We start from the raw sequence: 15,793 nt of genomic DNA on the forward strand, positions 1-15,793 counted from the left end.
ATAATATATAGTCCTGTTTGTTTATTTACAAGTGGTAATGCTATCCTTAATACGGTAATTACAAATTCTCTTTTCTTCAATTCTTTTTTAGTTCAATTTCAACTTTCCACTTTAACCTCTGGTTCTACGCTTGTGTATCCCAAATGGAAACTATACCGTCCTTTCTGTATATTTTCCTGGATGAGAATTTCTTTCAAGGGAAATTCCTTGGTGCAGATTGACACATGTTTTGCGGTATCAATATTGTTTTGTAAGGTATCCTCCATATTAGTAAAAATCAACAGGACATCTTTTTTATGTAGATCTTCTGCCAGAATATGAAGACCGCGAATGGCCGTAAAATCAAGCCCTGAAACTTTCTTACAATCAAGGACGACGGGAATTTTGAAATTAGCTGCGTTGCATGCGTCGAGAATTTTTTCACGTAAGAAGTCTATGCCTGAGAAGTAGATGCCCGCTTCGGTGAAAACATAAATATATTGCATATTTTCGGTCTGTAAAATGTGGATATTATATTTGTGTTGTAAGGAATTATACAGATAAAGATATTCTGATTTACCTCTTCTAGTCGAACTTCGATTTTTGGTCTTGACCATTGCAGCACTAGGTGGAAAACGTTAACTATGACACCGCAGAGTAGTCCAATCTCGACACCTAGCACCAAACAAGGTATGATACATGCGAACCACCCAATTAAGTCCCTCTTACTTTCACGCCATAATTTACAAACTATTTGAAGGTCGATCTAATGAAATAAATGTCGTTAGCCTCTTCTGATGAATATATCAATAATCGTTATACCATGAATATGACTGCACATATCAAAACTGCTGCTAAGGTTGACTTTGGAATGAAATGGAAGTAAGGCGTCAGCAAACTGAGAGCAAGTAACACCATTGTTCCTGTAATATATTTTTGAATTGATAAAAGATATATGATGAGCTGACAAAGCTCTTTTACCTGAATAGACTCCTGCTAGTGGGGTACGTACACCACTAGCTTGACTAACAGCTGACCTAGTAAAAGCTCCACAAGTTGGGGATGATTTGAAGAAGGAGCCAATCAAGTTACACAATCCTAAAGCTAACATTTCCTGAGTGGCATTAACTCCGCTAGTAGCTGAAAGTCAGTTAAATTAACATTAGTTCGTACAATTTATTGGACTGCTCCCTGGTAACCTACCAAATGCTTTAGCAATTGCAACATTAGCCAGAACTGCAACAACTGGTATTACAAAAATACCAGACCCTAGTTCTCCGATAATATGGAAGAAGGTATATGTCGTATTCCCATGAGTAAAATGGAATGGTGGTAGATTAAAACTGGGTATGCCTGGTTCCACATGCGCTGACAAGACAAACGGCAGTTTGATGTGGGGGTGAGCTGCCCAATTGTAAGCAACGACTGAGGTAATCAAAACCGCCAAGGCGTTCCGTGAAATACTCAAGTACCAAATAGCCCGCTTGATTAACTTTCCTCGTTTATTGTCTGTGTTAATTGGAATCCTGGTAATTTGCTAAGATAGAATAAAGTAGTTAGTATTAACCTATAATTCAAGACTGTCTTAAATGGGTCTTACCCTTAAACCCAGAAGAAACAGAATGACAATTAGGCCTAGGGTACTATCGCCAAGCGAAGTGCGTCCAATCCTCTTGCAAAGTTCAACAATTGAATCAAAAAACCCTTTTGACTCATATTTTATCCCCAGGAGATTTTTAAGCTGCGATCCAATGATAATTATTGCAGTTGCTGAGGTGAAAGCACTTGTAACCGGAGCTGATATGAAGTCCACAATGAATCCTGGTAAATAGAAGCGGATTTATATTTTGATGTTTATAGCAATGTTGATAACACCCATTAAAAAAGTACCTAATTTAAGTAGCCCCATCAACAGCTCCATCAAACCAGCCATGAATCCCAGCACGACAGCAAACTCAGGCGGTTTATGGAATGTGTACTGAAGGATTAGAAGCGACATTAAACTCGTAGGTCCAATGGATACTTCCTTCACTGTACCGAAGAACACGTAAATTAAAGATCCTGAAATATCCATAAAGATTGAATTAGATATTTATTAGATAATAAACGATGTCTGCTCATACCCATAAATGCCGCATATAAACCATATTGGGAAGGAAGTCCTGCTAAGGCAGCATATGCTAAACTTTGGGGAATTATGGTTAAACCGAGCGTTATTCCTGCTATTAAATCAGAAACAGCTTGTTCTCTGTTATAATCCCTAATCCATGTTAAGATATAGATTTTCTCCACTATCCATGGATACCTTTTAGGTTTTTGAAGTGACGTAATGCGGTTGGGGTCATCTTTGATCGGTGCAATTTTTGTGAGTTGTTTTAATTCCTCGGCTTCAGGCACTGAAATAAGAAAATTATAATTTATCTTAAAGTTCGTTTTGCCGGAAGAGACGCAACGTTATCTGCGCTTTACATGGAACTCCATGGAATATTACTAAGAATTTTCGCATAAAGCCTGATCACCGCGACGACTATAAACTACTCTACTTTGGTAGCCTACACCCTAACTATGGTGCTGGCATTACAATTTCTGAGTTTTGCAAAGAAGCCCAACGATGTGATAAGGCGCCTGATAAAAGGCAGAGAACGACTCTTTCTTACAGCTGCTCCATACAAGAATCTCCTACATGCCTGTCGACGGCGGATGATCTCAATAGTAACATTAACGAAATGCATGCAGACGGCAGTCAACGTTACAAAAATAGAACTTGCAGCATATGTAATGGAGGTAGCGAGCGTATAATTGATTATATTGAAGCTTAAGTCTCACCAAATTCATGTTGCCTCACAGCAAAATCTGGGAAAGCCGTGTTTGTCAGTCTAGCTAGAAAAGAGATTACAGCACCTCTCATGATGGGAAAAACTGGAAACTTGACTAAAGCCGGTTTGTCCATGGCATTGTTCCCTAAATCTTCCAAACTACGGGGCTGAAAGGCGTAGCAGAAGAACACTTCAGCCATTAAGGAGGGAGACTATAGGCTGAATGTGGTTCATCAGAAGCTTCTGCTCCGACTATGCCACAGAAAGCTGGTGATATGGATACAAATGGTATAATACCGATAAGTTAAAATGAATCCACGCGGGAAGGAAAGACTATCAGCTGACGACACGGGACGGTACTGCAAAAGGAAAGAGGGCGATCGTCAATGCAGCCCTGTCGCTCCAATCATGGACCATTTCGTACGGGACTGTTGCCCGGTGCTACTTGGACAACGTATTCGATCAACACCTTCCACATTTGCAACAGTTCAGTTCCATATTTTCTCTTGGGAAACTATATATTAATAATAATAATAATCATTGGCGCAACAATCCAATTGGATCAGAGCCTTGAAGTGTGTTAGAACACTTCATTCAAGACTTTAAAGGTACACTACAGTACACTGTAGGAGGCAATGTACTCATTCACAGCTGAGTCGACTCAATAAAAATTCCACTGCCACCAATGAGATTTGAACTGTGACTTTCCGTACGACAGACTTGTGAAATAAATTTGTTCTGGGTAGGTACGAAGTAGGATGCTTCTGCTGTTCCATCTCTTCAGATATGAAGCCTCCTTCACGCAAAGTCCACGCTATCGAGGGTTTTCCAAGCCCAAAGATAGCTGTCAAGCTCTGCCGATTTCTAGGAATTCCAAAGGCTGCTTACATATTAGCTTCACTGAATGAGATTCTAAAGGGGATCTGCATGCAGCATTCGCCGAAGTGATCACATCTTCGTTTTTGCCGCCAAACGCGGAGTTTCCACATGGTACCTGGGGGTCTCTGAATTTCTTCTGCTGGACACCATCAAACAGCGAAAGTCATTGCAGTGCCTACGATCGAGAGCTACTGACTATGTTCGCAGTCATTAAGGACTTTGTGGAAGGCCACTGCTTTATAGTTTTTACCGATCATTGAGCACTGGTATATGCCGTTTGAAATTCGGCAAAAGAGCGGACAACAAGGTAGCAGACACCCTCAACATTTAATGCGGAAGTCGTCGCCGAAGTTCAATCGAGCGACGGGGAAGCATATTATCTACTTGGGAAAAAGTGGTTGACATTGTAACAATTGGAGCCTAACCGCGACTGCATCCTGTACAAAACTTCAACCGGAAGCGTTAGGTCCTACCTACAAGCTGCATCCCAGCGTGAAAATCATAATTCGCCTGCGATCTACATCAATATTAAAAAAGCTACTACAGCGCCAGGGCACAATATAAGTGGTCCGGACTTCCGAATGTATTGGGGAAGCTTATCCGTACACATCCTAAGCCTTAATCATCTAGCAATATCTACCAGTGGTTTAGTGTCCACTGATATGGTTTAGTGCCTACTGATGGTCCGGACTTCCGAGTGTATTGGGAAGCTTATCCGTACACATCCTAAGTCCTAACTATCTAGCAACATCTACCTGTAGTTTAGTGCCTACTGATATGCCCCCCTAATATATTTGCAAGTCCGCACCATTTAGTGGGGATACTGCCTATTAGATTATACAGCACTGTAGTCGAGAGGATGCAACACCTATTTTACAGGTGACTGCTTGCTATCCCTTTACCACACAAACGAGCTGTGGTCGTCGCCAATGCCTTGCTGTCGAAACATCTCTTGCCTGATCGACTACCGATAGTCCACCTTGGCATTCGAACAGTCTTTAAGGAGGTCACCCCAGTCTGCACTCACGTCCAAGTAAGGACTGATGCTACCCGGAGGACACTGCAGCCACTATACGAGGGCCTATATAAGGTAATCTAGTTCGACGGATCAGTCTACTTAGAAAAAAATTTCAAGTATTGCTTCCACAAACTACCATAATAGTTGGCCAGGCGCGGTCTTGCTGACAGTTTCTCGGTGGGCGCAATGGGCGCCGCGCTGGTGGCTGTGAAGGGTGAAATCTACTTACAATACTTGGTAGTTGCAGATTTCAGGAAGCGAAGGATCGCAGGTGTGCTAAATCAGAATAGATCTGGCCCTCTTACAACAAAACTCGGTCACGGGGCTGTTAGGTCAGAGGCGCATAAACGGAAGTTAGTCAACAAATTTCTTGGAACGCCACAACCTGGCTCTGAAGATCTGCGGCAGTTAGATTCTTCTCTCTTGTCCTTCCCGCAGCAGTCATGATCATAAGAGTTTATGGCACCACAATGACGCAAAATAACGCTTATCGCCAATTATACTACTCAGGTGTTAGTTAATTGTGAATTCAGGTTGCTTTGCTATAACTCACCCCAATTTTTCAGAATAGTTGCTACCAAATTTTCCCGTCGTTTGGCCCAAAGTGAAAATACTGCTTTATTTTTTCTTTTCATAAATCACTTATTTGGAAATAGTTTTAGAGAGACTTTGTCAATTTTATAACTTAATCATAGAATTCAATTTGCTTGTTTGAATTGGCTCAAACGGCTAAATATAATTTCATGCGAAACTATTTTTGATTTATTTGGTTTCGAAATATGTAATATTACTGCCGGAAAATCGCAGATATATGTGGACCAATTATGTAAACTTCAATTGAAAACTTGGAAGAGTCACAACGTCCATTACGAATCAAATTACTCATGGACCAGTAAATTATGTATGGACTAGTAAATATTATAAATCAACTTTACTGTATTTCTAGTTATTTTCCGGAAGCATTATTGTTTGCTAAATTAATAAATTAATGTAAATCATGTGACAATTTCAATTTTTTGAAATCGGGGCCTATAACGAAGGTTTTGAGCGAATTCGGGGAGTTCTAAATTAGCATAATGTGAATCATGTGCTTCTGTAGGTATTTGTATTGAACTCTTTCAATTTTAAATTGTTGACTCATTATTGCTTATTTAGGTTTATCTACACAAAAAATTACATTGTGTTTAGCATCGGTTCTACTGGAATTCCTCAGAACCTAAGAACCTTGGCCCCAACCAAGGCAGATACAAAAGCAAATTGCGTTAAATACACAATAACGTAATGCTTCGCGAATAGATTAGTTTTTAGACGGTATGCATACATGATATGTAAATCGATTCAGATTTTTCCTGGAGATAATTTTTTTAATTATTATCCGCAAATGAAATGATAAGACTAATTAAATTCATAAATTACATACATCGCGCTACAAGATACTGGCTTTTTGCAGATAGTTTATCTTCAGTTTAAATAAAATCTCGACAATGATTTCAAGATTAGCATAATAGAAATATAACTTACAATGCAGATTTTATAAATCTATAGGCTGGGAAAATACAACACCTAGTGATCACTACCAGAAGTGATGATTATATTATAGTTGCATGTATGCACGTATTACCGTAAATGTAAATCGATGTTCTGACAATGAATTGTTCTCAGGCGAGTTCTATGGTTTTCAAATCTTGCTCTTCTTCAGCCTTTGTTCCGTTCAAATGCGGGGTCGGTTCGTCTTGATCGCTTGTGCCATTCTGCTCGGTCATAGGCCTGATTTCAATGAAGTCGTAAGGCTTTCAAATCACTATCTAACGTATTAAGTCATCGTTGTTTCGGACGACTATTTGGTCGTGTCCCATCCACTTTGATGCTAAGACCAGTCTTAACTAGTGAATTCCATTCAGCGCGGGTTACATGTCCATACCGTCGTAGACGCCCCTCATGCAAATTTTCCGCCAACGGGGCAACCTTCGTCCCCATCACCGCGAGGCGCTGTTCATTAGATTTGATAATCAGTCGGCGCTCAGAATAACAGAGGGCGACAGAACGGACGACACTGCGGTAAATTTTGAATTTGAGACATTCGTTGATACGTCGATCACAAACAATGCCAGTTTTGAAACACACTGCATCCAAGTTATACTGATTTATGAAACAATTTCAGAATGCAATTCACCGTCGGCTGATAACATTGATTGGATATATTCAAATCATTCAACACTAGGCAGTGATATTGCCTGCTTCATTAGGGGAAAGTGGGCAAAGTGGAGTGGCGAGAGATTGTTTCTTTGATGAACACCTACAGAGAGATATGAAGCACTCTTGATAATCCGGTCGCACTTCGAACTTTACCCTTCGGATCCCGATTGAGCAATTTTACACAACGCACGAGTACCTCTGACACCAGGTTCTGAGAGCATACGAGATGAGTTTGTGTGGCACGCGGTCAAACATCTTTTCTAAATCCATAAATGGATGAAGAAAGGGCAATGGCTCTCATGGTGTTTCTCCATGACTAACCACGTAACGTGTATTGCATCAATAGTTACGCAGTTCTTGATAGACCCGAAATGGTTCACTTTTATAGCAACGATGATTCATGATATAGGACATCAATCGGATCGGACAATAATTTGAACATTCTGGTGAACTGCCTTTCTTTTCCCATATTAGAACCGTCGTACTTTCCCGCCATGCCATCTTCGATAATCCGATTAAAGAACTCATTGAATCACGGATCACAGCTCCTCATTTTCTCGATTTCATTCTTTTGATTGCTCTTACGACTTCTGTGGCGTTGAATTGCTCAAAATGTCGGCAGTGTTTGTAGAAGCGGAGGACAAGCGATACAGGAGGACACTCCCGTGTTTCCAAAATATCATAAAGTCCTTTGTATTGGACCACTCGGGTAATAGTGGTCACTTTCTTAGTTTCGCATTCTTAAAAAGATGTGCATATGAGGTGGTAGAGAGGCATTGTTTATGAGCACTCCGACTCCAGTGGTTACTCGATGCCTTTGTCAAAGGGAATATCCCGGATTTAATTATTCCGCTACAACTGGAGTACATCAGCACCTAAAATCTGATGTATGATGTGTTCATAATCGGGGCTCTCACATAAGAGATGTTCCGTAGCTTCCGTTCCTTGCCAATTATGAACATAAAATTATTACAAAACTTCCAGCTTTTCGACAGGATCAACTTTGCAATATGTTTGCCTGGCTCTGACGGAAAAGTTTGGTGTGTCTGCCAGCATTTAAGACCAGTTTTTGACAAAAGCATTAGCCAACGCTATTGACACTTGCTGATTTCGGTCTCCCTTTTTTGCTAAGGTATCCGCGATTTCATTTCCTTCTAATTGCGGTGGCAAGGTACTCAGGGAGGGAAGGCCAATACAAGTCAAAGCTAAAGGAGCGAATAGAAGGGGTGATCTTCTCGGGGCTCATAGATAACAGAGCCCTAGTTTCGGGCAAAAATATTTGAGTTGTTAGAGTTTATCAAGGACAAGCGTGCACCAAACCATAAAGAATATGGTAAGGGCTATCAGAGTCCTCTATAACAGATCGCAGGAGGAAGAGATAAATGCCAAAAAGAAGCCGAAGTCTGCTACCCCATTAGTGTCACATCTACTCAAGTTGCACCGTACTGCAATGAATTACGGTCAAATAAGTGAAAAGAGACCAAAATATATACAGGCAGTTGAGAAAAACGAATCTAAGAGTTCAGAAAGGGGAAAGCATATGGTCAAAGTGCGAACATTGGTTTGTATCAAACCCAAGAAGAATGAAAACATTGAATGAATCAAAGTTACCAATGAACAAGTCGGGAACCGCAATTTCGGCGCTTCAGGTACGGTACGGTACGGTTTTGTGCATTTCTTGTGTAAGTATGCTTAGCCTGTAATGTATATGCATTTATCAAGTCAGACTACCCATTTTTGTGTGATAATGATAATTAGTGTTTTGGGTTGCAGTATGAGACAAGTTTGAGCTACTATAACTTTGTCAGGAATAGTAGAATTTTCACCAAAATTGGGGGTATTATACTTCGTACTATTGTCTATATTACTACAATGACTCTAGGATAAAGGATAAGGAGGGTTTCTAATAAATTCCACAAAAATATAGTAATATGCTTTTATTAACTTACTTTTAGTAGATATCGGTATGGAGAATATTTTGGGGCCTGAACATCGTATACCTATACCACCTTCATGACTTTTTCAGATTTTTCGGTTGGGTAGTTTCCGTGAATGGATCCGTGAAAGAAATGCTCTCTTTATAGCGCCCGTACTCCCCACCTTTCCAACAAATATCAAAACTAACACCTGTTTCGAAAAGTGCGAGACCTTTCATTTGATACCCCCACAGGAAGTTCTTGACACTAGAAAAGTTGAGATTGGATGGATAGTCTGTCGTTTAAGAGAGCAGCTCTCACTAAAGAGGTGCTTTAAACGCGTCGTGTTTGAAAACCACGCGAACGTATGTGCCAGTGGCAGTGAGCGATCCGATCGATGCAGAAGGTGCGGGGAGAAAGGCCATATTTGCAGGGAGTGCAATAGGAACCTCAAATGCTTATTGCGCGAAAGGAAAAGATGGACGGGATAGCCCGCATATGGCTGCAAGTGGTAAATGCCCAGAATTCAATCGATGACTGCAGTGAGAAAATAAGGTTTATTCGAAAAAACCTCAATCATTGTAAGGTGGCTTGGACAGACCATCTACGAATCTAAGACGGAAATTATCATTATAGAAAATGCCAGGATGACGACTGTCTTTCCAATGTAGCAAGAGCCAGGTTCAGAGTTTTTTCGGAGGCGCGAGGTAGAAATTTTAATGAAAACGCGGATAATATGGAGGTCTGCATAATTATCACGCCATACCGGTAGATTTTTACCTCGAGCCCGATTTTTTCGTATAATTTTCACCTTGGGCCCGTTTTTCCTTTCTACGGAAAATGGTGTATACGTTTACAGCTACTACGCCCCACCAAGCTGGGCATTGTGTGAATTTAAGGAAATGCTTGGCAATCTTGTTCTCGACGTGAGAGAAGAAGTTCCAAGGTAATTTTCGGTGACTTCAACGCTTGAGCACTTGAGTGCAGTAGCAGAGAAGCAAATGCAAGAAGGTGCAGTCTATTTAAACCTTGTGCGCAGTTAGATATAATTCTGGCTAACGAAGGTGACATAAGACCTTTCGGAATGGGGTATGCTTCAATCGTAGACCTGATTTTTATTAGCTCTGCACTGGTGCGTGGTATGTCGTGGCGCATCAGCGAATGAGGGCGAGGAGGGAGTCAAAGAGCAAGAAGCCATCATGCCGGAAATCGAGAAAGAAGTCACGATGATTTGTAAAAGTTTTGAATGGGCAGACTATGGCAGATTTGTAGCTAGACCAACCTACTAAGGCTGGCGTTTATCTAGAAAGAGCTCCCCATGCGAGATAACATATTCCCTCAAACCCAACTACTGGTGGAGTAGTGAAGCTCGTCGTGAAATCCAGACTGGGCATGTTCGCTGAATTGTTGGAAGGCTGCATGTCCGAGGAGATATTTCCTTCTGCATGGAAACGGCCGAAGTTGTTACTACTAAGGAGACTAGCTGAAGTGATGAAACCAAATATCCTCTCTCTTCTAGAATTTCATTTGTTACTCCCCCAAGAGATACGTCGAACTTTGGTTTCACAACCAATTCGGTGTTCGAGACTTTCTTATGAGTTGTTTGAGGAAACAGATTCATCGTAGGATAAGTGTACAGCGACAACTATGATACTTTTGCTCTTCTCTCAACATGATGGTTTCTACTAAATTTGATATCAGGTTACAGACTGCTAGTCTTGAGGATTTTTCATCGTTGAAGCTCCCAACCCCCTTGATTGATCCAAAACCGAAGATTTTCCTAAACCAAATACATTGCTCTTGTATTAGAAAGATACAAGGGAAGACTAGCAAATTTGCCACCCATCAAATTAATTTGACTATCCTTTATGTTTGTAGACAACATACAACCGTAGTCTAATTTGTGTTGATCAGCTAGTGCTAATTGGAAAGTCTACTGCGAGCAATGTTGGTTTCACCAAGGTTATCGGCTTGTCCCCACCATCGGCTGAAATTCAGCTTCCTAGCATTACTTCTAGCGATGCATCAGCGCCATCCTCGCAAACGACTCCTTAAGCATTGCTTTCGGTTGCAGTGTCGGGTCTGCATGGATCTGTCTCCCTATACTGGAATTAGATCAGTTGTCCTTTCTGCCGCTGTAGTCTTCCCGTCATCCCTTTTTTGAATTATTGAGGTTGCTGTAATCTCAAAGTACCCGACCGCGTCATAGGCGCCGAAGTGAATATCTTCTGTAAATTTATTGGTGGAAGATGAGTTATTCGTGGAGCTTCAAAATCCGTGCTTCAGCCCCGACTTGATTTCCCAGAGTAGCGGGTAGGTCTCTGACTCCTTGTCACTTGGAAAGTTGCTTCCATATTCATGCGTTAGCCACCCTTAATGTAATAGTGACCCACAGTAACCAAACGCACTACGACAAGGTGGTGTCTGAGCGGAATCAGACAGCGAGGAGTTTTTTGTCATGGACCTTTAGTTTAACGTTACCATCCCAAAGTCAAGTATCTCGGTTGATGAACCGCTTATTAAGCTTGAATTCTCCTGAACCAATTTTAAGGTTTTGTGTAAAACAAAACCTTATTAAAATCGATTCAATGTCTGTCTGTTTGTCTGTCACACTCATTTTTCTCCAAAACGGCTGAACCGATCCGAACGAAATTTGGTGGACAGATGGGAACTATGAAATCCCACGCATACAGTGAGTGGCATAAATTTAGGTGGAGTTTAAAGGGGGGCTCCCCATACATGCAAAGGGGGGATTCAACAATTTTTTTCACCGGATATAGTTGTGTAGGGTATCAAATGAAAGGTCTCGATTTGTACTTTCCGAAACTGATATTAGTTTTGGCATAAATTGCAAAGTGCGTGAGTAAGGAGTCAAAATGTACGCACTTCAAGTGAGACAGGACTCATTTTCGGAAACTACCCAACCTAAAAATCCGGAAAAAATCGGAGTGGTGCGCCTAGATGAAATCTAGGCCTCAAAATATGTCCCATTCCGATATCTGCTCAAATAAACTTACTAATAGTATATTACTACTTTTTAGAAATTTACTGAAAAGCCCCCTTAAATTCGTCCCAGGACTTCCGAATTTTGTACCAGCATAGAGGAGCATATTATCAACTTTTAGAAATTGACTAAAAAACTCCCCTTAACTTCATCCTAAGTGTGCTAAATTTCTCACCGACATAGAGGACAGCCTCGTGCATACACATGCCAAGTTTCATGAAAATCCAACTATTATTGGGAAAGTTATAGCAGTTCAAATTTATCAATTTCGTGCTAATTAACAGCATCCTAAGCCATACAAAGAAGATGCTGACGTCATAATTAACGAGAATAATTGAAATTCGAGTGAAATATTAAAATTCCATTCAAGAAGAATCTAATTCTCCCTAGCCCTTTTTAAGGTTTTGTGTAAGACAAAACCTTATTAAAATCGATTCAATGTCTGTCTGTCTGTCACACGCATTTTTTATATTTGATGTTGGTTAAATTGTTTTCATTCCCTAATAATATTAACCTGAGGGCGTGAAGCGTATGAGGTTGACCATTATCAACACAGGGCTTTCCTTCAAATGATTTATTTAAATCGCTTTCTATAAAATAGAGGACAATGGAGTTTTTAGCTATATTACACGGAGCTGTCGTGCACTCGGCGCTCCTCACATCTTTTTCTTTTTCTTCAGCCTTCAGTTCACAAGCGGGGTCGGCTCGTGGTGATCGGTTTCGTCATTTTATTTTATCAAATACCTGATCAGGATGTAATCGCGAGACCTTTAAATCCCCATCCAGCGTATCAAGCCACCATTGTTTAGGCCGGCTTTTTGGTTGCTTACCATTGCTTTCGATGTTCTGATCAATACTGGTTCTTGAATTCTCGTTAGCGTGAATTACGTGATCACACCATCGAAAACGCCTCTCTTGCAGTTTTTCCACGATCGATGAAAACCCATATCGATCGCGGATATTCTCATTTCAGACGTAATCAAAACATGTCACGCCACCAGTGCAATGCAAAATCTTCGTCCCCATTACCGCAAGACGCCGTTCATTGTCCTTTATAGTCGGCCAACACTCAGAACTATAGAGAGTGGCAGACGGACGACATTGCAGTAAATTTTAGATTTGGGACGTGCGCTGATACGTCGATCACAAAGAACCACTTCATCCAGGTTGCATTAATGCGTGAAACAATTTCATTACGCAGCTCTCCATTGGCTGATAGCGTTGACTCGAGATTTTTAAATCGCTGAGTTCTGACAATGGCAGTAACCTGCCCTTCGAGATACTTAAATCGCTCAATTCTGGCAATTGCAGTAACCTGCCCAGAACTGAACGATTTCAATATCTCGGGTCAATGCTATAAGCCAATGGAGAACTACGTTATGCTCCTCACACAGGCAAACACAAAACCTTTTACACCTGAAGCGTCAAGCTTCCGGTTTCCCGATTTGTTAAAATTTCATGTGAAACAAAACTTGACTAGAATTGATTTAATGTCTATATGTTCGTCTGTTTATCTGTCTGTCTATCACACTCGATTTATTCGAAAACAGCTGAAGCTATTGTTACAAAATTTGGTGAGAATATATGGTCTGTGAAACCTTTTACATGTGGCCGATGGCGCAATTTTATGTTGGGTTTAAGGAGGGGGCATACATGCGAAGGGAAGATGTACATTTTCTTCACACAATATAGTCATGTAGGGTATCAAATGAAAGGGCTTGATTGGCACTTTTCGAAACTGATCTTATTTTTTTTTGGTACTGAAGGAAACATAGAGGAGTGAAGGCTCAAAATGTGTGTCCCGAAAAGTGTAATAGGTCTCATTATCAGAACCTCCCAGAATCCACCCGAAAAATCTGAAAAAGTCACAGTAATAATAGTATCTTAACACATTTTTAAAATTACTGCTCCTTAGGAGATAAAATGTTAGTATCATGTCGAATTCAATATCGGGTATATTCAAAGTATATACACTACAAGTTGTATAAAAATGGAACCATTGTATACCCAAATATTCTTGCATAGAAAATCAAAAAGACCTTCCATACCTGATGCGCTGAGCTCCCGGTTTCCCGACTTGTTTTGATTTACTAATAAGAAAGTTGGACTGGAGAAATCCCCGGAACTTTAGATTTTGTTTTACAAGCAATCATCTGCTGTTGGAAGTAATCTGCTAGCAACGTTTTTGCTAGTAAATTCCTCAATTCAAGTTTCTTATCATTAAATTTGAAAAAAATGGTCCGGGAAAATCCGATTTCCAAAAACTGCTGATAATATGTTCTATAAAACCATCTCGAAGCTCAATTCGCAATTATTCTACTTAACAAAGCTTCGAAGAAAAGATCTTCTCAAGACAAATTAATAAAGTGTAAAGTTTAATTAAATCAACCAAATCTTCAAGTATGTTGTTCAAAGTGCTCATTATTTTCGGTGTTGTCTCTGCGGGGCTTACGTTTTCGCTGCCCCAAAACAATATTGCCGATGATGACTTCCAAGAGGTGCAAAGGTATTCATCGAGAATTATTGACGCGGGCAGTCAGTTCTTGATCCGTGGAGAGGACTTAGATGATATTTTAGAGCCGAGAGAGGAAGAAGGTTTACCTGAAGATGTAATTCGAGCCAGACGATCACCGCAAGATGGACGTCGCGGTTCTGCTAGTGTCACAGTAAATAATGAAAGCAGGCGGGGCACTGATGTACGAGCTGATCTCAACGCTAGACTTTGGGAGGGTAACAATAGAAGGTCAAGTTTAGATGCTAATGCCTACTATCAACGCCATTTCGGTGGACCCATGGGCACCGGACGACCAGATGCTGGAGTTGGATTGAACTTTCGACATCGGTTCTAGATAGCATCGCGTAGCAGCAGCAGTAGTAATCATCATTTAATTTATCAATATTTCATAATAAAACGCATTGTTAGGTTTAAAAAGAATTTGTGTACGCAACTGAACAAATATAATTTGTCAAAGTTTCCATTCCGCTTCACATATTTCTGCACAACTTCAGCTATTATGGTATGACAGGAAATACCGGGGTTCTATCTCATCTGTCTATCTACGCAATTGCTGCTGTAATCAGAGAAATCTAAAAATAATTATGACTAATCTTAATTGACTTTAAAAGTAAAAGTTCTCACTAGAGGTTTGTAGTCATTATAATAACCCTGGCCTCGCATTAACGCATCTCACTTCTGAATAGATCTTCAGGTTATTTATATGAGCTTCCACCATTCTGATTACATGCTGCACGTGGGTTTGAAAAAGCAGTCAATCATTTGAGTCCACTCAAGGAAGAACACAAAAATTCCTGCAATCTGAATTGCAGTAAAGAATTTAGAGAGGGAGCAGGTTCAATATGCATAAACGGTGCGCATTGCTTTGGCGAGCTCGAAAATGAATATTATTTCGAAATGGAGATCTACATAATAATAATATCATCAAGGAATGTCACACTGCGTCCTAAAAAAACTATTGTGCCCTTTTACTGGTTACAGTATATCTATAAACAATAGTATGTCGTTTAAGGGGGTCATCCCGTGTGTCGGGTTGGAGAAATCGATTTTTTTTTTTGCATGAATTGTATCTATATATAGTGGAGAATATGTGGGCAAAGGGATTTTCCGATATTCCGAGTCCTTCAGAAATTACAGGGTTAAACAGGTAAGGAGTTTGCTGCCGCGGCTAGAGTACTCGTTGAGAAAGAGCATTGAATCTTTTTTTTGCCTGTTAGTTTTTTACCTGAGCCTTTACCTGAGATGAAAAACCAATCAATTGTCTAAACTTATTTGCTGTTTGGAATAAAAAGGATAATCTAGTCTAGAGTGAGCACTGAAAGGCGTTCAAGTTATACTTAGTTATATTTTGTTGTAAGTATTGTGCTGTTTGTGTGTTCAGTGATTTTCTTAAATGGATCGTACGAAGGGAGATCGCTTTAACATTCAACGTCACCCTCGCACTAAAAAACGAGTATTTTATGGGAATCG

The 15,793-nt window shown here is 40.3% G+C and overlaps 2 protein-coding genes across 3 annotated transcripts in view; one reads left to right on the top strand and one right to left on the bottom strand.

The window, feature by feature from the left end:
• LOC119652480 (sodium-independent sulfate anion transporter-like) overlaps nucleotides 1-15,793 on the bottom strand; it is a 29,261-nt gene continuing 13,468 nt past the window's right edge. For both annotated transcript variants that reach the window (XM_038056654.1, XM_038056653.1), the window contains exons 2-9: nucleotides 2,103-2,375; nucleotides 1,870-2,040; nucleotides 1,580-1,800; nucleotides 1,183-1,516; nucleotides 961-1,119; nucleotides 802-902; nucleotides 560-745; nucleotides 1-494 (exon numbers count right to left, since the gene is read on the bottom strand). In XM_038056654.1, coding sequence (XP_037912582.1) covers nucleotides 99-494; nucleotides 560-745; nucleotides 802-902; nucleotides 961-1,119; nucleotides 1,183-1,516; nucleotides 1,580-1,800; nucleotides 1,870-2,040; nucleotides 2,103-2,375 — 1,841 coding nt within the window. In that variant the 3' untranslated portion in view covers nucleotides 1-98. The remainder of the gene's footprint in view (nucleotides 495-559; nucleotides 746-801; nucleotides 903-960; nucleotides 1,120-1,182; nucleotides 1,517-1,579; nucleotides 1,801-1,869; nucleotides 2,041-2,102; nucleotides 2,376-15,793) is intronic.
• Nucleotides 14,111-14,784, top strand: LOC119652481. Its single transcript, XM_038056655.1, has one exon. The coding sequence runs from the start codon at nucleotides 14,211-14,213 to the stop codon at nucleotides 14,655-14,657; it is 447 nt and encodes a 148-aa protein (XP_037912583.1). The 5' UTR covers nucleotides 14,111-14,210; the 3' UTR covers nucleotides 14,658-14,784.

This window comes from Hermetia illucens, chromosome 3 (assembly GCF_905115235.1).
Source record: "Hermetia illucens chromosome 3, iHerIll2.2.curated.20191125, whole genome shotgun sequence".
In the NCBI taxonomy this organism is placed as follows: Eukaryota; Metazoa; Arthropoda; class Insecta; order Diptera; family Stratiomyidae; genus Hermetia; species Hermetia illucens.

Excerpts from the sequence above, each read along its gene's own strand:
- LOC119652481 (XM_038056655.1), top strand. The coding sequence starts at position 14,211 with ATGTTGTTCAAAGTGCTCATTATTTTCGGTGTTGTCTCTGCGGGGCTT.